The following is a 24,632-nucleotide window of genomic DNA, read 5'->3' on the forward strand; positions in this document are numbered from 1 at the left end:
TAAAAATTTTACAAAATACTTAAACTAATAAATTCACACAACTCAAAATTATTACTACTGACATCAAGTAAAAGTTACCATTAGGCTATAAAAAACAAAAAATAAGATAAAATCCTGCTAAAGTCAATGAAAGCCATTAGGTGTGTATTCAAAGTGAATTTTGTTTACAAAATTAAATTAATTCTTGTCCGTTTAGAAAACATCAGAATAGAAATCTTCTATTTTATATTATGCCTTTTCAATTAATAACTCGTGTAATTTTTCTAGGAGTATGTTTTTTGGATTGTTAGTGATTCTTATTGGTAGTTTATTAAAAAATTTTATAGCCATGTATTTTGGTGTACGTTCAAAAAGAGTTAGTCTATGTATTGGGAATCTATATTGTTAATTAATAGCTTAATCATTTTAAAAATGTACATACTTGTGATGGTTAAAATCCCTAATCTTTTAAAATGAGGTCTAGAACTGTTTTTCTTTGATACTTTAACCATGGTACGTACAATTGATTTTTGTGCATTAAGAAGTTTTTTTGTTTTGTGACTGGATCCCCAGAGTACTATACAATACCTTATTATAGAACCAATATAGGCACAATATACTAATTCACATACTTGCAGAGATGTTACATCAATTGTAACACTTATTGCATAGCGAAAAGAAAGTAATTTTTTTGTTAGATATTGAATATGATCTCCCCAATTTAAGTATTCCTAATACTTTGTGTGAATCTGTCGGGATTAATAGGCTGCTATTTAATGAATTTGAAGAGTTTTTCCCCTTAAATTGCATAATTTGTGTTTTTGAATTATTTAACAGTAGTCCATTTTGAGAGAACCATTCCTCTAGTTCTTTTATTGATTTCTGAACACTGATTTCCAATTGATGTATCCTTAGGGCTTTTAATATAACATTTGTGTCATCTGAATACAAGAAGAGTTCGCCTGATATATTACAGTCTATATCATTAATAAATATTAAGAATAGTGTTGGCCCCAGGTGGAACCTTGAGGAACACCGTACCTGATATGATTCCATCCGGACAAGAACTTGTGGCCATCTTTATAAACTACTGTGCGTTGCTTTCTATTTGATAGGTAGTTTAAGAGAAGTTGCAATACCTGACCAACAATCCCTACTTTCTTCAGTTTGCAAATAATTAGTTTGTGGTCAACACAGTCGAGTGCCCTGGATACACTCTTACAATCCACTCTTACTTGAAGACTCCCCTCATATGCTATAACTCTTACCCTTACTTACCCTTACCCCGCAACCCTAAAATGAAATAAAGGGTTAACCTAGATCTGACAGATAAATTACAAAGATTTTTTTGGGGATAGGACATGGAGACATGATTTTTAGCGAATTTCCCATATAGGGAATAAGCTATTACTGTAGTACTCATGGTAAGATCTGGACCCGGGACCGATTAACTTTTTGTTTTGAGGTCCCTAGAGGCCAAAAACACCATCCGCTCAAATTCATATATATATATATATATATGTGTGTCCGTTAGCACGATAACTCGAGCAAAAATGATCCGATTTTGATTAAATTTGGTATAAACGTGTAAACCTACATTTATTCTAACGACATCGCGAACCAGCATGATTGGACTATGGGAACGGGGGTTTATGGGGGGTTTTATGGGGTAAAAATAGGTTTTTCCCATTTTTGACCCTAAAAACACAAAATTTCACAGTTTCTTTCCAAACCATTTTCTAGAGCAAAAAAAAAAACAAAAAAATTTAGTATATTGAAGCGTTATTGTGCGCCTGAAGAAATAATGAAAAGATGGAAGGAACATTTTGAAGATTTGTTGAATTGTGAACAGGAAGAGACAGAGGAGCCAGAGGGTACAGTTGAGGGTGACAGAGCCCAACTGGAAATCCCAGAATACATCACTGTCGTAGAACTACAAAACTCAATTAAGAAGCTAAGAAATGGTAAAGCAGCAAGACATGAACAGATATACCCAGAAATGCTCAAAAGCATGGGACCAATAACTTCAAATATCTTTTTGGATATATTGAATTGTGCGTGGACAACCAAATCAGTTCCTGAAGACTGGGAAATTGCTGTCATAATCCCGATTTTCAAGAAAGGGGATAACAGGGAGTGCAGTAATCACCGGGGTATATCGCTCCTTTCAGTGGCAGGGAAAGTGTATTCCAGAATCCTAGAATCAAGACTTAGAGTGCAGGTGGAAGACAAAATGGAAGAGTTTCAAAGTGGGTTCAGACCCAACAGATGTACCCAGGATTTAATATTCACTATGCGCATCCTCAGTGAAAAGATGGTAGAGAAGGGAATAGATTTCCATGCCGGTTTTATTGATTTAAGCCAGGCGTTTGATAGAGTGCCGAGGAATTAAATTTGGAGAGTTTTGGCAAAGCTGCAGGTTAAAAATGAATTGATACAGGCGATCAAGAGCTTATATAGCAACTGCAAAAACTATGTTAGAACTTGCAATAAAAAGTCAACTGAATTTATCACAAAGCAAGGGGTTAGGCAAGGAGATAATTTGAGCCCTCTTCTTTTTATTTGACTGCTGGACGAAATAATGAAAAAACGTGAAAGATAAAACTAAAAGTCTTGTGGTGGGAAACTATCAATTAAGAGCTGTTAAAATTTGCAGCCTAGCTTTTGCAGACGACATAGTGGTTTTGGGAAAAACAAGGAAAGTTTGCAGCATAATATGAAAATATGGGCGGATGAGCTGTCAAAAAAAGGTATGAAAATAAATGCAAACAAAACCCAAACCATGGTCATCAGTGGGAAAAAGGCCAACCATCAAATCTCAGTAGGAAATAGCCCCTTGAAACAGGTATGCACATTTAAATATTTAGGCTCAGTTATCGCAGAAAACGGAAAAATAGAAGAAGAAATAAATGGAAGGGTTGCAGCAGTAAGTTGCCTCTTTTGGTGCATAAGAAACCAATTTCTAGGCAAGAAAGAAATCTCAAAGAAAACCAAATTAGCAGCCTATAAATCTACCTTCGTGCCTACCTTGACCTACGGATTTGAATCCTGGACTTTGACCAAAAGACTCAAAAGCAAGTTCCAAGCAATGGAGATGAGGTATCTTAGGAAATTGGAGAACAAAACTAGAAGGGATAGAATAAGGAATGTTGTGATAAGAAACACTTTAGATGTTAAGCCCTTAAGTACCACAATACAGGAACAGCAACTAAAGTGGTTTGGGCATGTTCATCGTATGCCCACAACTTGCCTTCCGAAGATGATGAAAGAGGTCAAAGTCGAGGGAAAGTGCAAAAGAGGTCGACCGAGAGGGAAATGGGAGGAAGAGATAGAAGATGCTCTGCGTGAGAGGGGCAGCTCCATTCGTGAAGCTCTACCACTCACTGCAGATAGAAAGTCATGGAGGCGCCTTGTAACCTCGACACCAACCGGTAGAAGAGGACAGGATTAAGTAAGTAAGTAAAGTATTGTGCGCCTAATGGTTACAGAGAAAATTCCAAAATTTGTAAATTTGAAATTCTTATGTTATTCTTATGGAGAATAAGTCAACTGTTGTAGTTTGCTGGATTATGAACATATTTTGATAGAATTTGTAAAATACATTAATTTCTTACTAAACTATTAACATTTTACAACCAAACACCTTTTTACCCTCCCTGTTGCAGCAAACCTAAGTACTCATTGAACTAATTCTATTTAAATAGGGAATAAATGTGATATTTTTCAAGAGGCATTTTAGTGTTAATCCAATCAGGCAAATAGAAATTCGCTTAGTCTGCAGGTTTGCTGCGGCGGGGGTATTTGTTTGTGCAATGTAATTTACCCAAATGCTTGCATCAGATACAAAGATTTTGATTTAATCACAGTTTCTGAGTTGTGGTTAAATCCGAGTATTCCATCTTAGAAAGGGAACCTCCCTGGTTATATTCTGTAGCGCATTGATAGAACCGTCAAGCAGGGTGGAGGTGTTACAGTCTATATCAGGGGGGGGAATTAATTTCGGCAAAACCGGAATTTTTAATTATTGAAGTTAGCCTATCTGGGGCTGAGAATTTGTTGTTAGGTGTATGTTATCGTCCAGCTAAAGCAGGCAATCTATTGGATTTTGAAAACGCTCTCTTAAATTCTTTATTTGGATATAGTCATGTCTTGATCAGGACTTTAGATCATAGGCTACAAACTGTAAGTTTCAAATCACAGCTTAATCTAACCCTCCTAAAACCTAGCCAAACACTGTATTGTATAGTCATAAACAACGTAAAGAACAAAACAAAACAGTAGAGAGTTTTGTAAGTTACTGCTCGTGTTAGGTCGGTAGGCTACTTACAGTACAGTACTGATTTATCACAACAGAGGAATCTCAATAATAATCATCTACTATAGCATTAGTATTGCTTAGTTGAAACAAATCGTATTGAAAACAAAAAAAATATTAGATAAGTCATTATAAAAGTGTATAATCATAGCCAACTTAAGGATAATAAAAACACTCGTAAAAGGAATGTGAAAATAACGATGTTGCTATTCTTTCTCTTTGGTTTTGTTTTTATATTCTTTCTTAGGTTTCTCTTTATCCAAAAATTGTACAATTCACCATAGCTATCCCATATCGCTCAATCACAGCTTACTAAACATTACGTCGTCATCAGTAGTCAGTGAATGACATCAGTTTTCAGTTGCAACATAGCGCGCGCAGCGACAGCAGACAAAAGGATGTAAAACGGAGCAGACGAATGTTAGCGCAAGCGATGACGTGACCTTTCCATTTCATTTGATAAAGAAACAGATTTTCCCAAAACAATAATTGGGTGGGGGATTTGTTGTATCGAGAGAAAGACGTAGACAATTCGTTATGCAGAGCAGGGTGTCTACCAGATTTCTCAAATGGAATTCCCGACTTTTTCCCGACTTTTCATTACCATTCTTATATAAATCCCGACCAAAAACTCGGTCCATTCTCCATGTTACTACACCTTTTTCTGTCTCGCGGTCACGGTACCTTCGTCAACATATGTTGTCACTTACGACCCAGCGAAATCACTGACGATCGAAACGTATCACATGCCAAGAAAATCCCGTATTAAATGTAGGGATGTGTGAAGCAGCAAAACATTTCAACTCAAAGCAACGATTCGATTTGAAAAAATGTTGATGTAACTCGATTCGAAGCAACATGGAATTTTTCTATTCATACTTCTCAGTGGAGTGAAATATCTGTTTTCAATCATACATTAGAAGAACCAGTATTTCTGGAAATATCAGTGAGCTTCTTGCCTATTCCATAATTTTTACTTGCAGCATCATGTTGTTAAGTATACCTATTAGTAGAACTTATTAAGTACTTATTAGTAGTACCTATTTTATTTTATTCATTTTATAAATAAAGATATGTTTGGGTGTAAACAAATAAAAACCTTTGTAAGATTTATATACTGAATCTTTCAATTGGTTTACATTGATAAAATAAGAGGATAGAATCAGAACTACAAGGTATACATAACTTCTTGTATGGCGAAGCAATGTCTCAGTGTATGCCATGTACTTGGATGGCAATAACCTGTATGGTCAAGCAATGTCTCAGTGTATGCCATGTACTTGGATGGCAATAACCTGTATGGCTAAACAATGTCTCAGTGTATGCCATGTACTTGGATGGCAATAACCTGTATGGCTAAGCAATGTCTCAGTGTATGCCATGTACTTGGATGGCAATAACCTGTAAGGCCAAGCAATGTCTCAGTGTATGCCATGTACTTGGATGGTAATAACCTGTAAGGCCAAGCAATGTCTCAGTGTATGCCATGTACTTGGATGGTAATAACTTGTATGGCTAAGCAATGTCTCAGTGTATGCCATGTACTTGGATGGCAATAACCTGTAAGGCCAAGCAATGTCTCAGTGTATGCCATGTACTTGGATGGCAATAACCTGTAAGGCCAAGCAATGTCTCAGTGTATGCCATGTACTTGGATGGTAATAACCTGTAAGGCCAAGCAATGTCTCAGTGTATGCCATGTACTTGGATGGTAATAACTTGTATGGTCAAGCAATGTCTCAGTGTATGCCATGTACTTGGATGGCAATAACCTGTATGGCTAAACAATGTCTCAGTGTATGCCATGTACTTGGATGGCAATAACCTGTATGGCTAAGCAATGTCTCAGTGTATGCCATGTACTTGGATGGCAATAACCTGTATGGCTAAGCAATGTCTCAGTGATGGCTAAGCAATGTCTCAGTGTATGCCATGTACTTGGATGGTAATAACTTGTATGGCTAAGCAATGTCTCAGTGTATGCCATGTACTTGGATGGTAATAACTTGTATGGCTAAGCAATGTCTCAGTGTATGCCATGTACTTGGATGGTAATAACTTGTATGGCTAAGCAATGTCTCAGTGTATGCCATGTACTTGGATGGTAATAACTTGTATGGCTAAGCAATGTCTCAGTGTATGCCATGTACTTGGATGGCAATAACCTGTATGGCTAAGCAATGTCTCAGTGTATGCCATGTACTTGGATGGTAATAACTTGTATGGCTAAGCAATGTCTCAGTGAATAACTTATATAATTAATGTCAATCATTTGAATAATGGTCAATAAGTTATATGGATACTGATAGTCAAAGTCACATTATCAATGTAACAGTCAACTACGTATATGGATACTGATTCAATACCGTATATAGATACTGATTCCATAACGTATGGATGCTGATTCAAAAACGTATATTATGGACACTGAATGCCCATGATTCAAATCGTTATTTTGATCATCACTGAATCGAATTGGAATTCCGATGCATTTTCGTTTCATCCCCCACCCCTCAAATGTAATCCCGTCCCAATGATCAGGAATATAAGATCCAGAACATTTTTTTAAAGTTTTGGGACCCGTTCATCCCTAATTTTGAAAAGTTAGATTATTCCCGACTTTCGGCCGAAATTCATGACTTTTTCACGACTTTTCCCGACCTTTCAAAATCCCCGACTTTTTCCCGAATTTCCCGGAATTCCCGACTGGTAGACACCCTGCAGAGGTTAAATTCGCAATGTAGAGGTTCTGACAATGATAAATTCGTTATATTGAGGTGTCTTATTTTAGCCGAAATCACAAAATTTCGTTAAATCAAGGTCGTTGTTATGGTTTGTTTGTTATGTAGAGGTAAAATATACATTGTGTCTTATGGAGAGTTCTAGGGGATTAAAAAAAATTCGTTATATCAAGGAATTTGTTATATCGAGGTTCGTTTTATCAAGGTTAGACTGTACTTTCAACCAATCAAAACCATGAAAAAAGCCAACTGACTACATTGTTCAACTTATGTAAGATATGAGCCGAGTCTGACACTCTTCTTGACTTAATAGTACGTATTACTGTATTGGATGTTGAAGACATTGTACATCATGGGTAGCTTCCAGTTCCAGCAGTATCCAAGCATGACCTAGTATTTTGTGTGTATTCAGTTAAGGCACCCAAACCCACGACTAAATTTATAAACTATAGGAATTTTGTTGTAATTTAAATAAAGTTTAAATGGATGCCATTTTGTAATTTACAACTGGCTCAAGATAACTTTCTTTTCTCACATGGGTCGCTTCTACCGTAAGCTACATATAAAGTTTCATAAATATCGGTTGGAACAATCTAAAGATAATAATGTTTATTGTTTAATGAAAAATATAAAATGGCGGATCTCAGGTTAACAAAGCAATTTTGGGAAAAATATTATTTGTTTCCTCTTTATTTTGACCCATAGAACCATTTCCCGAAGTTTGGCTGTTTACTTACGGGACACCCTGTATATTTTATTTGCTCAAGTCTGCTGTGTGGTATTGGAAAATATAACCAATTTGACAGTTACCACTTGTTCACATTGAGATGTCATAGGAAATGTAAAAATTGTGAGTTTTCTCATTGCAGCCATGGAGACCCATCAATATTTACTTTTAAAATAAATACCGCAAAGCCCTCGATCAGTATCAAAGTGTGAGTGAGTAGTCCTAAACGGATCCTTGGTACAGTAGCTATATTTTTGTAAAATTTAAGCCGAGTCGGTTCAGTAGTTTTTACGTGATTGAGTCTAACACACAGACGGAGACCATTAGATTTTAATATAATGCAATAGATAGGTTAGTGCTTTATACTGATGTAAGGGAAATGTTTATTAAATTTAAATTATTCTAATTCACAGAATATATAATGTACATAATTCTCTTAATTTTTATGTTGTTTAGATTTTGTTTAAATTTTCAGCTGAAAAAAGACGCCTATTTGGTTGTTCTGAAGCGAGCCGCCCTTCATAAGGTATTTGAACAGATACTTTATCACACACCGAGTGGAAGTTACTAAGATGATGTGTGTTTCACATTTGAGGAGCAATGCCGAGTTGTACGGCACGACCTAGCTGTCATGAACAGGAATAGATCTTGATGTTATGCTGCCCTCGTTATCGTAGTCACGCCGGTATTTAACAAAGCCCCTCTCATCTACGTGGGTCGTTTCGCAGGGAGGTTTTGGGAATGAATTTCGTATAGCTACTTTTTTCAGTGTCCCAGCAAGGAAAGTCGGTTCTATGATCGGTACCACAAGGACCGTGAATCATGTGCTGCAGAACCAACGCCCTTGATCGACTTCCTGCCTCCTCCGGAGATGCAATATCAGCGCGGATGATAGAGTCCATCTCGGAAGTTTTCTGGATCTTAAACCCATTTTATATACAACACATGTAACTTTGTAACTAACACACTACCTTCTGACATATCTTGTTGGGGCATGAGTAAGCAGTGTGATAGTTCAAACCACAAAGATAACACGTAGCTACTTTGCGAGGGCTGGGACACTCGTGCATCAGGTGACCTCGTTGGTTACAATTAGGACATCTTCTGTTTTTATATTTGCCTTTAGTTGTACTTTGAAGATAGTATCCTCTTTCATCTCTTGGATCTAACTTCCAATCATCAATTGTTGAATTTCCTAAAACAGAACAATTAATAAGTGAAGAAATAGAATGACCCAAGACATGAACTAGAATTTTTTTTTTTACTTGAGCTAAGATGAGCTGTTTTCTCATGTGGCTGGATAGCAGAGTTCCCTAACAATCTTAAGATCGCCAGTTCGATCCTGAAAAAGTTCAGTAGCTTTATGATGGTTTGAAACTGGACCCCGCTGTTTCTGATCATTTGGACAGTTACCTGACAAAGTGGGCTTCCTTGCATGGATTATAGCACCCAAGTAGCTAATTGCTATATTTACTTACTTTTGCCGCATTAATTTTTTCCCCACACCAGTATTCCAACCAAACAACACAAAACATATTTAGGAGGCCCTCAATACGTGTTAGCTTGAAACTAAGATGGCAACTACGATCAGCTGGTGCAGTGTTTCCCATTTCGCTCAGTGCTTGGATTTAACCTAACCTAAAAATGTGTTGTATAGTGTTTGAAAGACTTACTATTTATATGCCTTATAGTAACTGATGGAAAAATATAAAGTGTATGTAACACAAGCGTAAATTGTCTGCTGCACTTAAGTAACGTTCCACACTCGCCTGCGGCTCGTGCGTAAACATTTCTCACATGTGCAGCGAAGTGCCACTTCGCACACTAGATACACAAATAACTATTTCTACACATAATGAATGCCACATAATGAAGATAAATTGATTTTTGTAAAATATTTTAACCCTTTCCCTGCTATGGAATAATATATTGTGCGTCTTTTTCCCAAAAAGTTTTATGGAACTATATATCATTGAACGCCTTTCATCCAAAAAGTGCTAAGTGATGATATCGGGCCAGCATGACTTTCGATGAGTTTTTTTAGTTTAAATGGGCATATAAGTTGACTCGGTTTTTGTTTCGAAACAGGGATGGTTTCTTTCGATTCCTCATAGGATCGAGGCCCAATATATGGTTCCTTGGCACTTTTGAGATAAAAAATTTTATTTCTACCGATTTTTTTTCTTGCGCACTAGACTTTGCCTCCATGGCAAGCCTAGCACTTTTGGGATGAAATAAGTTATGATTTAGCAAATATCAAACCGAGCTAGGAAATTAATTTAGTAGGCTTTTAATCCGTATTATTATTTTTTAATCCGTAAGCTATTTTATTTTTTTCAATATTTGTAGTAGGTTATTTTAATTTCTAGTAGATTTATTTATTTGTCTGGCAAAACTGGGTCAAAGATTTTGATTGTTTTGTTCAATTACATTTGTCAGGAGCCAAAAGGAATGTTAACGTGTTTGTAGATTGTATTTCAGCAAGTTGGTTATGACGGAATGGATTTATGTTAAATTTTATTAATTCTTTCTTTCTGCAAGCTTTCATGACAGTAGAATGTATGCAAGTGTGAATGTCTGTTGCAGCTACGCCATTGCGTGTTGTCAGCGCCTCGCCGCGGGTCCGAGCTGTAGGTCCAGGATAGCGGACCTGCACAGCGTCGCCTCAGTCACCCATCCCCCGCCCACTCCTTTGCCACCTGATAACGCTTAGATCCTTATCGACAACCTTCCTCCCTTCTCCAAACATTTCAAAGCCGCTCACATCAACGCACAATCGCTCACAAAACATATTGACAAAGTCAGAATAATTTTTCGGCCTGAAAATTTTGAAATTACTGTATTGCAGTTTCTGAAACTTGGTTAAAGCCAAGTATTTCATCGGGTTGATTGCTCTGCCTAGCTATTCCGTTTTGAGAAATGATCGTTTAGGGAAAAAAGGTGGTGGTGTTGCCATTTATGTGAGAGACGGTTTGCAAGCCAGTACCAGTCCCCAGGTGAGTACTTGGCAAAACCCGAATTTTTTGGAAATTGTTTTGTCTGGTACGGATGCTCTTCTCTTGGGGGCATGTTACCGCCATCCGGGAGTGGGGCATCTGGTTGACTTTGAAAATACTCTCTTGCGCCTCATGCCTCGGCGCATGCTACAGTTGTGTCTTGATCATGGGCGACTTTAACTGTGACTTACTCAAACCTGGACGTTACAACTGCAGACAATTGACAAACAAGTTTGACTCATGCAACATGACGATACTCCCACTTGACCCGACTCACCACACTGCTAAAGCTGATACCTTACTAGACCTTATTATTTTGAGTGATTCCGAGTTGTCAGTCCACCATGCCAGCTTCCTCCAGTCCCTGCAATTTCCCGACATGACCTCATTTATTGTGCCCTTGGTATGAGAGCTCCCAAGCACAAACCCAAATTAATCTCTTACAGAAATTTTCCAAATTTTAATGAAGTTAATTTTTTGTCTGATGTAAATTTAATCCCTTGGCACTCCATACACTCTCTGAAGTCAGTTGATGATATGGTCAATTCACTTAATGAAGCCATATTACAATTATATGACAAACACACCCCAATTGTCAATCGTAGGGTTAGTAAAAATCGCCCCGTCCCTTGGATTACTGATGAGATCATTGGGTTGATGGCTCGGCGGGATTCAGTCCATCACAGAGCTAAAAGAACTAGGGACCAGGGGCTTATGGCCCAATATCGCCAGCTTAGAAATCAAGTAAAACAACGTTTACGTAATTCTCAACTCCTATATTGTCATAGGTTGTTTTCTGAAGGAAATCAATGATCTGCTGTTCGCTCGCGTAATCTAAAATGTCTTGGATTCAAAAAAGCAAGTTGACTCTGTCCCATTATCAATGACTTTAAATGATTTTAACAATTATTTATCATCAGTTTCATCACATGAAAACAGTAAAATAGTTCAGAACCAATTAACTGAGTTAAAATTACATCAATTGCCTAATACTATTCCCCAATTTAACTTTAAGCCAGTATTACAGATTGATGTTTTAAAGGCTATAAGACGGATAACGTCTCTGATGCCACTGGTTCTGACAGAATCCCAATTTAATTAATTAAACGTATCTTGTTTGCTTTCCTCCCAACAATAACTTTCATATTCAACACCTCACTGAGATTAGACATTTTCCCAGAAAATTGGAAGTCTGCGCTTGTCCGCCCCTTGAATAAGATCTCATCCCATCCCTTCCGCAAGACTACAGACCAATAAGCATTCTTACTGCTCTCTCTAAAGCCCTAGAAAGAGTTGTTCACTCCCAAGTGTCTGATTTTCTGTCACAAAACAATATTCTCCATATATTTCAGTCAAGTTTCCGTAAATATTTTAGCACTGAAACAGCAATGCTTAATATCACTGATGATATACGATTTGCTATGGATCGTAGCCAACCATAGCATTCTTGTGACCTTGGCAACAAAATTACGTGTTCAAAATTATTACATTAGATTTTTGTTCAATCTTTGGCGTGACGATCATGTCACACCATATTATATAAATGAATCAATTTTAAAATTAAATGACATAAGAAAAATCTGAATACTTTCAATTACTCATTCAGCCATCAACAACCTGCCATCAATCTTGGAACTCCAAATTATCTAGCCAACGAGTTTAAATTTTTGCGTGAAAGAGGCGCAAGGAATACTTGTTCTGGTTCGTCCACGCTGCGTATTCCACATCAAAGGACGACTGTTTATAACAAATCTTTTGTAGCAACTGCACGCTGCGTTTGGAACTCTGTACCTTATCCCATTAAATCCTTAGAAAACCGATCCCGACTGACGGTGGCGCTGAAAGAATATTACCTTGACCGGATGGCTGTGGCATGGGGGGATGGCGTGCATTAGGCCTGGGTACAGCAGAGGGTGTATGTGTGTGTGATTGTATGTTAGGGAAATAAATTTGTGTAATGTTGTTAAACCTTTTTTTTTGTAATCTTTGCTGTTTTATTTTGTTATAATGTTTTTTTATTATTGTTAGTTTTTTACAAGGCCCCACTAGAAAAAACAGGCCATGCTGCAGCGCGGGTAGCGCAACACCGTGTCACAGTGGTGGATAGTTGTACTAAACTCTTACCATTAAAATCTAAAAACAGCCAGCTTGTTTATTTACCTAAAACATATGGGAATGGTGATGGCAACGAATTTATCAATGAAATCCATCCACTAGTGTGACGTCATGGATCCTGCAGCATGGCCTGTTTTTTCTAGTGGGGCCTTGGTTTTTTAGAAGTTAACTGTAAGAAAGGACCCTGAGGTCCTAAGTTCGCCTCAATAAAGAAGGATTTTCATTTCATTTCAAGTAAACAACTCTAGCATTTTTTTGAAAATTACAAAAATTCTAGCATTGAAACGGTTAATTATTTTGTAGCAAATATTCAATTTCAATTTTTGTCATTGATGATTTTTGATTGATCACCAAGTAAGTCTCAGTTAGACATTTAATGGGTCTCGGTAATCCTATCTGTCATGTTATTTATCAACTAAATACATTTTGATCGGTGTATGGAGGGTTGTTTCATGAACAGTTTTAATTTTTTTTTTTTGTAATTTTCAAACTTCAACAGACTGCTAAAAATTGTATGCTAGATTTAATAAAGTGAATCTACTATAGTACTGTACTGGATTAACACTGCCAATTCAGCGTTTGTGATTTAGTGGTGAGCATTATAAGTTACCAAGCACGGTCCTCGTTTCAATTCCTATTGGAAACTCAGTTGTTTTCCACCTAATTTTTCTCATAATAATAAAATCATATTATTCTTTTTACACCTTTAGTTAGAATTTAAGGCATTTTAAGTTTTATTTTCTGATCAAACATTTTTTTATTTATTCCCCCAAGTAATCATCAAAGGTATACTAATCAATTTATAAAATCAATTGAGGTTTCTCTTAGGCCTTGAAAAAAGCTATATTTGTTCTTGAATACTGTACACTCAATAGAAGACTAAGTGAAAATTTAAGAAGGGACACATTCCATCCATGTATTTAATAAGCTACATGGTTTTTTTTCTCCACTAATTTGAGAGAACAGCTGGGCATAGAAACTTGGTAGAGGTGACCATAGAAAGGTCTTGGTCTATAGATAAGCCATCAAACGAGAAACAAGGTGAATACCCTTTAGAAATCATCCAATCACAATCAACTATATATTTTATTAATAAAATATGTTTCAATGTAACTAAGTAATAACTTCATGATGGGTAGCCTCTGGACCATACAGCAACAATAATAATGGTTTAATTTACCTCTGTCAATATGGTCCTTGCGTGTAGTTTGTCACTACTGCAGTTTCGTGCTCGTGGAGCACATCATCAGGTGAAGGTCAAAAAGTTAAAACATTTTCCTCACGTGAAGGTCGTCAATTTTTGAAAACACACCGAAAAACACATAACACACGAACGTGTGTAACGTTTTTAATGTATTGGCCATGTTTATAAATGTTTTTTTCGTATCGTTCGTGTGTTATGTGTTTTTCGGTGTGTTTTCAAAAATTGACGACCTTCACGTGAGGAAAATGTTTTAACTTTTTGATCTTCACCTGATGATGTGCTCCACGAGCACGAAACTGCAGTAGTGACAAACTACACGCAAGGACCATATTGACAGAGGTAAATTAAACCATTATTAAGTAATAACATTATGCTATGAAATCATGTAATGTGGAAAATCTCAATATCAAAGGAACAGTAAAATATTCCTTATTGTGTCCTTATCTTTCATTTAAACAAAAATTCATTGCTTTTCCCTCAGCCTCTCGGGTATGGGACGCTGGAAAATCACCCAGAATTCGGATACGATGTCATTGAGATACCAAAATTTATAATTGGTTCGGAAAATCCTGTTGCCAATATTTACGGGGACATGTATGCAACCCCTAAGAGCAAAAACATAATTGACCGCACCATTTTGTGTTAAAAAAGACTGCTATGAAATAAATACTGTAGCGCAATCATGGACAATATTCCTGGCCAGTGCTAACAATATTTAAGCAGCGATAAGGTACTTACTGAAAACGACACTGGGCAAAATAGTTATCCTACCGAATTTTGTAACAGCCTCTCTGTTAGCGGTCTACCACCTCATATACTCGTGCTCAAGAAAAGCGCCATTGTTATGATAATCAGGAATATTGATGCATCGTCAGGATTGATTAAAGGGTCGTGTATGCGTGGTAAAAGAATGTATTATGTTGTTGGGGCTCATCATCATGGTCATCATCGGGATTTAACACTATCGGGCACATCGATGGCAAGTAAATACTGATTCCTAGGAACAAACTGCAGCCTTTTAATTTACTAATCCCCTTTGCTCTTGAAGGATTTTTTTACAGTATTCCTTCGTTTGCCACGAACATCAGTAAATCTCAAGGACAGTCCTTAGGTTTTATTGGGAAAATGCTAAAAGAACCAACCTTTGTTCATGAAATACTCACTTGTAGCACGCGTGATATTACTAAGCACTGTAGTCTAATGCAAAATGCAACTTAAGTGTTTTTACACATAAATATAAGGGGGGGGGGGGTTGATTTGGCAGGGAGGTTGTATATTTTATACAGGTTTCTAAATTATTATAAATAAATTATATAATCACGGTTATTGATCTCTTGATTTTGGATTTTCTCGTCAAAAGTTATCAGCAATCAAATTTATTTCCCATTAATTGCTTTATTTGTAAACAACTTTTAATGTAAACTTATCGGTGTCAGTTTGAAAAAAAACAACCTTATACAAACTACTTTTTGTTACTTAATAAATTATGTGTTCTCTATACAATGATTGGTATATCTAATATCATTAGAAGGAAATGTGACAAAAATCACACAACGTTGGGTTTTTGGACGTTTGTAATTTTATTTCTTTAAGTAGGTAAGCCGTGTATTCTAGGGAAAAGTACCGGTATCAAGGATCGTCATCGAAAAGGTTGTTATGAATAATTGGGTAGGCGTACGTACCCAAGAGATGGGCTATGGGTCCATTGGCTGTATGGGTGTAACGGTTAAATATTGAGTGTAGGACCGTTGCCGTTCGCAATTCAAATAGCGCGGGGTTGTAGTTTACCGAGCGGCCACGCACTGCACCAGCGTCGCGACCCCTATATAAGCAGCACTGGACAAGGGCTAATCACTTACTTGAGCGCTGGGCGAATAGCTAGCAACATCTCTCCCTGGTAAGTGGAGTGGAGTATACATCGCGAAACCTTAGGTCGAGGGCGGAATAGCCCGGTAATAACCAGTGGTGGAATAACCCTGGTAGCGTCGAATACTAGGGTTAGGCTGAGGGCGGAATAGCTCTCGGACCGCGTATTGCGAGACGATAGGTCGAGGGCGGAATAGCCCGGTAAATACACCAGTGGTGAAATAACCCTGGTAGCGTCGAAACCTAGGTGTTAGGCCGAGGGCGGAATAGCTCTCGGATCCGCGCATATCCGTCGCGAAGCCGTAGGTCGAGGCCAGTGGTGAAATAACTCTGGTGTCGTCGAATAGTAGGTGTTAGGCTGAGAGCGACAATCAAATCGGTTAATTGTAAGTATAATTGGTTTTAATTCTAAGAGTGAAACACGGTAAATCCATTAATTAGAAGTTTTTATTTTATTTTCGAAGTTAATATTTTAGTTTTATTACGACCAGTGTTTCACTCACGGAATTAACGCCTAATTATTAATTTGTCTAAATTAGGGCCTAACCCGGGCAGTGATGAATGTGTCATTCACTGAAAGCTGATGCTTTAACGACCATATCTGAGCCCATATTTTAAAAACTAATACTATTATTATTACCACTAACCCTGGACTAACTCAATTAGATTAGCTATCCGAGGCCGACAGTACAATTTTGTCCCAGGACGAAATTGCATCGTCACAAATGGCGCTGCGAACAGGGACTTGGTAATTATATAGTTATCGATCGTTAATTTTTGCCATTTTTGGCTGGCGCCCGAACGATTTGTTTTTCAGTGAGTAAGAACGGTAAAAATCGAAAATGCGAGTTTTACAATTGTTCTTAAACATTTGGTATTATCTTCTCTGGCCCGTATACTACGTAGTTACTCCGAGTAAAACTATTGCGGAAAAAACTCTCAGGACTACGTCGAGCACCGCGAGTAGTGCTACAAGTACGGGTGCAATATCAAAAACGACCAAATCGATCGAAACGACTAGTACTTCAACGATTACTACTACTACGAGTACTGGGGCGATATCGAAAACAACCAAACCGATTGAAACGACTACAGCAACAGACGCAATGTTAGCTTTGCCGATAACGACGCAAGCTGTAGAATTAAGTTCGAAAACTCCGCCGGAAGAAGATCCTAGGACAAGTTGGATAAGATCGTTAAATAAAGACGAGCTTAAGCGAGAGATGGATAGGTATGGGTTAGATTCGTTGGGAACAATGGACGAATTAAGACGCCGATTCTCAAAGTTTTGGAAAGAGGGAATTCCCCGAGGAAACCAGCAAACTCCAACTAATGATTCGGAAGGAGAGACGATTTCTGTAGCGGGAAATCAGTTGTACGTTAGGCCTAACTCGATTGATGTGCCTAGTAAAATACCAGGTCACGTGACCACGAGCGAGGTTAATAAAATTAAAGAAATTTTAGGAATGCCAGAATATGTACCGTTCGAGGAATTGTGTAAATCAGTTGCAAATTTAACAAGACGATCGACTACTTACGATACTAACTATCCAACACAACCAATGCGAGGCACGGGCGGAGTAACTTACAGCTCGGTGCCTATTATGAGTACGCAAACAGTTACGTCAAATATGCCTACTGTTAGCAAAATGCGACATTTGCCGGACGAATATAATACTACGCCATCAGTTTGTAGTATTGTTAGAAAATGGAATGTGAAGTTTGACGGACATAAAGATCACATATCATTCCTCGAACGACTTGACGAGTTAATCGAAGCATACGGGATTAACGATGACGAGATACTTAAAGCACTTCCCGAATTGCTTACCGGTACTGCACTTTTGTGGTACAGAAATGGGAAAGATTTCTGGCCAACATTCGCGACGTTTAGAGACAGTTTCGCGCTACAATTTCTGCCACAGGGTTATCAGCGAAACCTTGATGAAGAGATAAGGCGGCGAACACAGGGCGAAAAGGAGCCTTTTAGGGACTTTGTAGTTGCGATAACGACGTTAATGAGAAGGAAAGGCGGGCTTTCGTTACAACAAAAGCTTGACATTATTTTTACCAATATGCGACCGGACTACAAATTAACGATGAGGAGAGGAGAAATATTCTCTCTCGAGGAGATGATTTCACAGGCGACGCATGTTGAGAGTTATATGCGCGATAAAGCGTTATATCGCCCGCCGCTGCCGCCGTCAATGGCCCTGGTACCGGAAACCGCATATCAACCACGAAAACAACCGGAAAAGCATTTTTTCCAATGCGTCGTTAACGTACCGGAATCACATAAAGACGAACATAGAGACTACGGAAAACATAATGAGGGAATCAAATCAGTCAACCAAGTACACAATAAAACTTATTTTCAGAGAGACGGCTCTAACCAGCGGTGGAATAATCGCACGGTTTATCAGGGCAGGGATAACTACGATACACGTAGGTCGAATAACACGCATACCGCGGATACCGCGAGTAAACAAGCCGGAACCGATTGATGGACGGGTGAAACAACCTGTTCAGCCGTTAATATGTTGGAATTGCGATAAGGTAGGGCATTTATATCGGGATTGCCGGCGCCCGAAAGTTTTAAAGTGTTTCCATTGTAAGACAGTGGGTATTAAAACAGCCGATTGTAAGTGCAATCGGGGAAACGAAACACGGACTCCGGTGGTAGGGGGTCACCCGAGTCCCAAGTAATACAGAAACCCTCGAGTTGGAACAATTGGCTAGAACGGATTAAAATATTTCCACAGGGTTTTGGGTCGGTTAAAGGCCACCCCGACGATCGACCTTATGTTAAAATTTCTATTTATGGTGAACACTATTTAGCGCTGTTAGATTCTGGGGCAACTATAAGCTTGATTAGTTCAAAAGTGGCAGAGCACTTGGTAAGTAGCATAATTAGGCCTAAACCAATTTCGATCGTAATTCAGTTAGCGGACGGTACAAAAACTGAACAAACGGAACTTTTTGAGTTTGAAGCATCGATTGACAATAAGGAAAGTTTATTACAGGCAGTCCATCTACCTTCACTTACTAGCGACGTCATATTGGGAATAGAAACACTACATAAGCTAGGATTAATCACGTATAATGTCGAAACGTGCCATTTGAAACAAGATGGCTCCACGGACGTAGAACCGGGCAAATCAAAGATAGGTTCTATTAAAACTCTTACTGAGGATCAAGAAAATCGATTTCAGTCGTTTCTAAAGGATGAATTACCATTGTTTGACCAGGTATCGGGAAGAACTAACCTCATAGAACACAGAATTAAATTAAATAAAGGCGTAACTCCCATTAAAAAGCGAGATTACCCACGTAATCCTGCAATGCAGCAGGTTATTAAGGAGGAAATATCCCAAATGCTTAGAGACGGAGTAATTGAGAGGTCGAATAGTAGTTGGTCCTCACCCGTTGTATTAATCCGAAAACCCTCAGGACGTTATCGATTTTGTATCGATTTCCGATCATTAAATCAGGTGTCAGAACTTGATGCCTATAACCTACCTCGTATCAACTCTATCCTAGAGAAACTTAGGTCTGCCAATTTTATTACTACATTAGATCTCGCAAATGGTTACTGGCAGGTTCCATTAGCAGAGGAAAGTAAGCCCCTAACAGCGTTTAGTATTCAAGGCTTAGGGTTGTATCAGTTTACAGTTATGCCATTTGGTCTTCACTCTGCGCCGGCCACTTTTCAACGACTCTTAGACCAAATAATAGGACCGGAATTAGAACCACGAGCTTTCGCTTACTTGGATGATTTGATCTTAGTTTCTCAAACATTTGAAGAACACTTAGAGCTCTTAAAAGACGTTTTCCAACGGCTACGTACTGCTAGTCTTAAACTTAACATTGAGAAGTGTAAGTTTTGTCAGACAGAGCTGAAATATCTAGGACACATGATAAATTCAGAGGGTATAGGAGCCCACCCCGACAAAGTTAGAGCCATCGTCGAGTATCCGCGCCCAACGACTGTAACACGTCTTCGTTCATTCTTAGGCCTTGCGTCATGGTACCGACGATTTATAGATAAATTTTCGAAGATCGTCGCTCCTCTCACGGGCCTCTTAAAGAAAGGTGTAAAGTGGAATTGGAGTGAGAAACAAGAGAAAGCCTTTTGCGAGTTGAAAAATCGTCTCGTTTCGGCGCCTATTTTATCGTGTCCAGATTTCAGTCAAACATTTAAACTGCAGGTTGACGCGTCAGATGAGGGCCTCGGGGCTTCCTTAACTCAAAAGAGAAATAATGCCGAAGTTGTGATCGCGTACGCTAGTAGACTTCTGTCCAATGCTGAACGGAAATATACCGTTACAGAAAAGGAATGTCTCGCTTTAGTGTGGGCCGTTAAAAAGTTCCGACCATACCTAGAGGGGTACAAATTCATAGCTGTAACGGATCACATCGCCCTCAAATGGTTACTGCGACTCAAGGAACCGTCCGGCCGCTTGGCTCGTTGGGTATTAGAAATCCAACAATATGAATTCGAGGTCGAGTATCGTAAGGGAACGGCTAATAGGGTCGCTGATGCACTATCACGAAATCCCATTGAGCACCCGTGTGAAGATGTCCGAACAATGGTTTGCCCAATAATCGCGCAAACAGACGAAATTATCGAGCAGTCGGAACCAGATCATTGGTACGACACTTTGTTTAAAAAAGTAAACAAAAATCCGTCTTCGTATGAGAAATTTACAATCCGGGAAGGCAAGTTGTATAAGCTTGTCCGAAGAACCGGAAAATCGGGCGTGATGACGGAAAGCTGGAAACTTTGTGTTCATGCGTCAGACCGAATGAAAGTACTACACGAGACCCATGACTCACTTACTGCCGGTCATTTTGGGTTCAAGAAAACGGCGTCCCGCGTCGCTGAGAATTATTTTTGGCCGGGTTGGAGAAAAGAAGTTAGGCAATATGTAAAGACTTGTTCAAGCTGTCAACGATTTAAAGTCGAACAAGTAAAACCAGCGGGTCAAATGCACTACCGTCCACCGGGTGGACCGTGGCATACGGTGTCCGCAGACTTGCTAGGACCGTTACCGAGATCTAGAAAAGGAAATACATTCATAATCGCTTTCCAAGATCAATACAGCAAATGGGTAGAGATGGCACCTCTGAGATGTGCCACGGCCAAAAACGTGACGGACAAATTTAAGGAGTTAGTACTACTACGATATGGGGCACCCGAGACATTAATAGTTGATAATGGTACCCAGTTTTGTGCGAAACTCTTCCAAGAGATGGCTAGGGATTGGAACGTGTCCTGTCAACACACGGCTCCCTATAGTCCTCAAGGCAACCCGATTGAACGGCGAAATAGAGTGATTAAAACCCTCGTAGCACAGAGTGTTAGGGGTGATCACAGGACGTGGGACGAACACCTTCGCGAGATTTCGTTCGCAATAAATACAGCTACCCATGACTCGACACAGTTCACGCCGGCAATGCTATGTTTCGGCCGCGAGCTTCGAACGCCTAGGGCGTTACACGGACCTTCATTTGAACGGACTTCGGAGTTAGGCGAGGTGGAGCGTGTGGAACAACACGCCCAACGGATGCAACGGTTTAAAAGGTTGTACGATACCACACAACGGAACCTACAAACTGCTTTTAACGTACAGGCTAGACATTATAACTTGCGGAGGAGAGATGTGCGGTATGACGTAGGTCAGTCCGTCCTAAAACGAACTCACGTACTTTCGTCGAAAGCTGAAGCTATCGCGAGTAAATTAGCGCCAAAGTATGAGGGGCCCTGGGTTATCACACGTCGATCAGGGTACAATTTGTACGAAGTAAAAGATCCAAATAGTCGTCGCAAACAAATTGTCCATGTTAAGGATCTGAAGCTTTTCCTTGATAGAAGTGAAAATAATTAACGTTCAAGAAGGGTTAGATCAAGTATCCTGTAACTAATGGGTACTAACAACTGGGTTTTTGCGGCCTCAGTTTCGGAGGCAGGATGATTGAGAATTTTTTTTTTTGTTTTGTGTTCAGCAAAAAAAATTTTTAGTTTCAAGAACAGTTTTCGTTCTTTTTAATGTCGTGAGTGACATTACTTATAGGAAGATCTAAGTTTGTTTATGCAGGGATGCTGCAGTAAAGAATTTTGTTCCTGAAGTAAGAGAATTTTTTTTTGTTGGTTTTTTTTTCACCCCGAACTAAGAAGGGGGTGTAACGGTTAAATATTGAGTGTAGGACCGTTGCGGTTCGCAATTCAAATAGCGCGGGGTTGTAGTTTACCGAGCGGCCACGCACTGCACCAGCGTCGCGACCCCTATATAAGCAGCACGGGACAAGGGCTAATCACTTACTTGAGCGCTGGGCGAATAGCTAGCAACATCTCTCCCTGGTAAGTGGAGTGGAGTATACATCGCGAAACCTTAGGTCGAGGGCGGAATAGCCCGGTAATAACCAGTGGTGGAATAACCCTGGTAGCGTCGAATACTAGGGTTAGGCTGAGGGCGGAATAGCTCTCGGACCGCGTATTGCGAGCAGGGGCGGATCCAGGGATTGGCCCACCTGGCCCGGGCCCCCCCCTTGGTTCTTGGTTTTTTCAACCCGGTGGCAAGGCCATACACTAAAAACCAGTGGCCTTTTAACTATTGTCACAATAATTATTATTATTTACGTAATTATTTTATTTTACAACGGTTTAAATTTAAAGTATATGTGATACATAATTACATGAAAAATTTGTAAAATCTCATCAAACTGTGGTAACGTAATCTCAACTCAAGAATGCCAACACTGCATGCTTCAAGTTTCGTCCAGTATTCCAGTTCCATTCCGATTCCAGTCCAGAGTCCAGTCGTCCTCGTCCAGACGCTAGTGCAGTGGTGAGGCCGCTGAGTGAGACTTACAATTACAGCTAGATAGCCTAGTAGATACGGCGATACGGGATACCCAGTCTTTTCTTTTGTTCATAGTACGTAGTTGTTCTAGGCACCGTTAAAAGTGTGTGTAAATACTGTCCATAATATTTCCACGTGATTTATCGTCATGCAATGGTAAGAAAATTTCAGTTTAAATATTATTTGGGTTAGGTCTAAATTTGATTTGAAGCTGCCCTCTCGCCACCATTTTTCTTAGACTAGTTGGCCTAATAGTGCGGTTGCGGGGACTAGAAAACTAAAGTTTTCATTTCCATACAGTTTAATTACAGTCATTTCAGTTTTAGTATAATAGGTAAAAACTGTTATTTTTTCTTTATTTTTCTTAAAAAATTAAAATAAGTCAGACGAGCTTTATCATAATGCAGCATTTTCTAAAACTACGTAGGATTGACTTGAGTTATTCTGTATTTTGACACCGAGTACTTAGTACTCAAAGAAACCAAGAGATAGCAGCACCTACTGGGACACTAGGTTAAGCGCTGCCGTCTGTAGGCAACAATGGGAACTACCAGAACGACTGACTGAAGGGTAGACATTATATGGATGTAGGCCTATGGGTTATTGTTTTTAAAGTGTTTAGTTTATATTCATAGTGGTTTGCAGCAATATAGTTTAAGCTAAAAGATAACATTTTTAAGCAAATTAATTACAATATTTTTAGATTTAACACGGTGTGTGCGAGTGTGCCTGGTCTGAATAGCAGAATTTTTAGATAGATTTATTTATACGAATTATCTGGTCAACTAATAGGGCCTATTTTCTTCCTGCAAATTAATTTGAGCACTTTTTCAATCTCGAATAAGTTACTAATGATAATAATTAAATTTTAAACAGACAAAAGGTAAGAAATAAGCCAAAAAATTGAAGGTAAAATGGTAAAAAAGAATTAATGGATTAATCAATATACAATAATCACTGGCCCAAACTAAAAAACTAAAGGGGCAACTTATAAACACCCTGAGTTGTGTAAAAGGCAGGGGGGCTGAGGGTCTAGGCAGTAAAAGGTCCTGTACATTATTTTATTATGCTTGAAAATCACAATTGAGCTATATTTTTACACATGATTTCAGGCAGATCAAAGTATGAACAATAAATCTTCAATAAAGAGAAGTTCAACGCAAGCAAAACTATCAGACTTTTTCTCTAAAAGTGTTAAACGCGATGGTGAAAACTCACTTTTAGAAACTCTTAGCGAGGATAAGGAAGGTCATGAAGTTGAAAAAGTTAACTATCTACCACATCAAGTCACAACAAGCTCAGAAATCATAATACCAGAACCAACAAGGGGAACTGTGTATGATATTGGAGATTATATTGGTAAGTCAACTGATGACTTGACAAAAGAACAGCTGTTAATTAATCACTGGAAACCATCGAAGGATTATGTATTTCCATGCATGGTTGTGAAAAAGAATGGAAAAGACAGCTTCAGACGGCCTTCACATGATCTTTTTAATCAGTTTCAGTGGTTAGTTTTTTCTGAGTCTCAGAAAGGATTGTTTTGCGTGTACTGCGCTTTGTTTGCCTCTACTGCAGCTGGTGGCGTCACTTTGAGAAATCTAGTTTCCAAGCCTGTGACAGATTATAAACATCTTTTGGGAAAAGATGGGTACCTTACAACACATTCTCAAAACGCATATCACTGTATGGCAATGGAAAAAGGAAAAGAATTTCTAAGAAGAATTAATAATCCGAATCTCCAAGTAGAAAACCAAATCAGCAAGCAGCACCAAAGGGATGTTTTGGAAAACAGAAACAAACTGAAGTCAATTTTGAAGTGCATA

At 38.7% G+C, this 24,632-nt stretch overlaps 1 protein-coding gene across 3 annotated transcripts in view; it reads right to left on the reverse strand.

Moving 5' to 3' along the window:
• The window catches only part of LOC128983239 (uncharacterized), a 68,540-nt gene that overhangs the window by 17,765 nt on the left and 26,143 nt on the right, over positions 1-24,632 (reverse strand). For all 3 annotated transcript variants that reach the window (XM_054402470.1, XM_054402467.1, XM_054402468.1), the window contains one exon: positions 8,734-8,957. In XM_054402470.1, coding sequence (XP_054258445.1) covers positions 8,734-8,957 — 224 coding nt within the window. The remainder of the gene's footprint in view (positions 1-8,733; positions 8,958-24,632) is intronic.

Source organism: Macrosteles quadrilineatus, unplaced genomic scaffold (genome assembly GCF_028750875.1).
Source record: "Macrosteles quadrilineatus isolate MER2022 unplaced genomic scaffold, UCM_ALF_1.0 Scaffold_1__1_contigs__length_201487025, whole genome shotgun sequence".
NCBI lineage: Eukaryota > Metazoa > Arthropoda > Insecta > Hemiptera > Cicadellidae > Macrosteles > Macrosteles quadrilineatus.